The 2,947-nt window shown below is 70.6% G+C and overlaps 1 protein-coding gene across 1 annotated transcript in view; it reads left to right on the top strand.

The window, feature by feature from the left end:
* Positions 1-2,947, top strand: part of LAMA5 (laminin, alpha 5) — a 36,287-nt gene that overhangs the window by 12,781 nt on the left and 20,559 nt on the right. Inside the window, exons 7-8 of the mRNA XM_012728158.1 lie at positions 3-301; positions 391-654. Of these exons, the coding sequence (XP_012583612.1) occupies positions 3-301; positions 391-654 (563 nt within the window). The remainder of the gene's footprint in view (positions 1-2; positions 302-390; positions 655-2,947) is intronic.

The following is a 2,947-nucleotide window of genomic DNA, read 5'->3' as shown; positions in this document are numbered from 1 at the left end:
AGCCCGGCCGGCTTGCCCTGGCCCTGTGCCGCCTCGCCTGCCGCCGTGAGTGGGGCCGCCCCAGGGGTCCCGGGCCCTCCCTGCGCCGGTGGCCTGGCTCCGCCCCGTCCCCCGGGGCCTGGTGGCCCCGGCTTGGAGTGCCCTGAGCGCCCGCCCCTCTGCCCAGGTTGCAACTGCGAGTCCAACTTCACGGACGGGACGTGTGAGGACCTGACCGGACGCTGCTACTGCCGCCCCAGCTTCACTGGGGAGCGGTGCGACGCGTGCGCCGAGGGCTTTGGGGGCTTCCCCCACTGCCTGCGTGAGCCCCGGCCGGGCGGGGCGGGGCGGGGCGGGCTGGCCAGAGCGGGGTGCCTAGCAGAGCCCCTGACTGACCCCTGTTCCCCCCAGCGGTGTCCTCCCTCTTCCCAGACGACACCGGCGAGCAGGTGCTGCCGGCAGGACAGATCGTGAGTGAGTGTCCCACAGGCCCTGCCGGGCAGGCGGGCGGGCAAGGCCTGAGGCCCGGTGAGGGGCCCCGCGCTGGTCCCCTCCCTCTGGGCCCCCTGCGAGGACATGGCCACACAGCAGACCTGCACGGGTGTGGCCCGGGCGGGCATCAGAGAAACGAGGCCGGTCGCTCCTGCCAGGCCTGGCCGCAGCTGGCGGCCCTCGGTTGGCCCCACGCGGCTGCCTGGTCACCTCAGCGTGGTCGTGGCCCGCCCTCCAGAGGCGCCCACCCTGCGGGGTCCAGGCCCTCCCGCCTTACAGAAGCGGCATCACAGCAGAGCCCTGGGGCTCGCGTCCTCGTCCCGGTCGCGCCCGGGCAGGCGGTTCGGGTTGCTGGTCTGCCCTTTGGGGGACATTCTGGCCTCGGGCTGTCGGCCACCCTGGGAAGAGAGTGGGTGGCCAGCGCGGAGGCCGCGTGCTCCGTGGACATGGGGCGTGGGCACAGCTGCCTGGCGGCTACGCCACAAGATCCCGGCCCCCCAGGCGCTGCCCGTTGTGGGCGCGGCTGGGCACCCCTGCGCCCACCCACCTCCTGGGCTGCCCCATTCTCGCGCCTGGGGGCTCTCGGGTGGGCGCCCGGGTCCTCGGCTCACGCCCGAGCGGCGGCCCCAGACCGGCTCCCGTGGCTGCCGGCTCTGAGTCTCCTTTCTGGCGCTGGAGTGTTCACCGTCTCGGGCTGCGCAAACAGGGTCGCGACCTTTCCCGACAGGGCCAGATGGCCAGCGTCCCGGGCTTGAAGGCGAGCCAGCGCCGCGGCTCGGATGCGGCCAGGGCCACGTGTGGCTGACCGCCTGGCCGTTCCCCACAGCGACTATTTACAAGCAGGCGGGGGAGCCGGGCTCGGCCCGCTGCCCCTGCAGGGCCCTGCCTCCGGTCACCTTGGAGGGCCGGGTGTCTTGTGTGGTCCCCACCCCCGATGCCAGGCCCGGCAGGAGCCCGCCGCCTCGCCGGGTTCCCGCGAGAGTCCCAGAGCCGTCCGTGCCCAATAGGTTGCCGGGACACGCTGCAAGTCGTGGCCAGTGTCCCTCTGAGGCCATGGTGGTCATTTGTATTTTCTGTGTTTTTAAAAAGAGATGTACTTACCCGTGCACACAGGACGTTCATCCACGGCACAGGCCAGAGGCGGGGGGCGAGAGGACTCAGAGGGGCGAGCAGAACAGGCGGATCCCGAGGTCCACTGCCGAGGGCAGCGGTAGGCCAGTCGTGGGGCCTGCTGCGGCCGGAGGGCCGCTCCCTGGCCGGGGGTGGAACCCGCGCGGCGCTGGCCCCGGCCAGCGTCCCCGTGCTGCGCTGTGGCCTGTCGCGCCAGCAGGGCCCGTCGGTGTTTTCTTAGCGAATCTGTGATTCCTCTGGGCGTCGCCCGCCCTCTCGCTTACGGTGGGCTGCGCTTCCGTCCTTCAGTAGACCCCCCAGGGAGTTGTTGCCTTTAGGGGGTTTTCGGGGTGTAGCCAGAGGTTCGGCTGGTAGCATCTGCTGGGGTTTCGCTCTGTTTAGTTGAGGGGACGGATGTTGCTTCCTGGTACGGAAACGCTGCAGCTGAAGTCGTTGGCTTTCTGTCTGACTTCTCTGGGTGTATTTTTATAGCTGGAATCGTTTCCAGTCTCTTGTTAATTGTCCACAAAGCCGTTGAAAGCATCAGTTCTTGGTGGGGGGCTACAGCGGATCCCCCAGACAGCGCAGGAATTTGTGGTTGTCAAAACTGGGGTACGAGCAATCAGTGTGGGGGTGCCAGGGTGCTGCTGAGCACCCTGCAATGCACCGTGCACCCCACAATCAAGTTTCCCAGCCCAGAACGTCAGTGGCGCGAGGTCGAAGACCCTGGTGGGAGCTGCCGATTGGCCTCGGCAGGCAGCGCTGGCGAGGTGTGCCCAGAGCCGACAGGCCCTGCCCCTGCGGCCTGCTGCTCGCCCCTGCGGCCCCAGAGGGGCTGGCGTGGCCGCGCCGGCCCCCGCCCTCTGGGCTCAGCCCTCGTTCGTGCGGCCACACGTGGCCTGCTCTGCCTTGGGCCGGGGCTTCCGTCCCGCTCTGCCACGCACGCCTGCGCCGCTCCTGGCCCGTTCCTCGGGCGCCCCTGGGCGGTCTGTCCGTGCCGCGTCCTGAGGCCGTCGGCCCCCTTTTGTGTCCGTGTGTTTCTGCCAAACACCCCGTGGAGTCTGTTGGAGTCTGCTCGGCCTTGGCTCCCTGCCCCGGGAGGGCCGTGCTCTGGGCCCGCAGGGCCGCTCCCGCGCGCAGCGCCCACCCCCCAGCTCTGTCCCCTCTGGCCTGTGCGGCCTCCCCTTTAGGTCAGACGGGCCGCCTGGGTTTTGTGCGGCCGGAGGAGCCGGGCCGAGCCAGCGCTCAGTGCCCGAGAGCCCGGCCGGCTTGCCCTGGCCCTGTGCCGCCTCCCCGTGGACGCCGGCGAGGGCGAGCACGCGTGTCTGGTCTCGGTGCTGCCGGCGGCCTGTGTCCCTCCGGAGCT

Source organism: Condylura cristata, unplaced genomic scaffold (assembly GCF_000260355.1).
Source record: "Condylura cristata isolate star-nosed mole 26May11 unplaced genomic scaffold, ConCri1.0 scaffold00022, whole genome shotgun sequence".
In the NCBI taxonomy this organism is placed as follows: Eukaryota; Metazoa; Chordata; class Mammalia; order Eulipotyphla; family Talpidae; genus Condylura; species Condylura cristata.
Note: the sequence above shows the minus strand (reverse complement) of the source record. Positions and strands in the feature narration are given on the sequence as shown.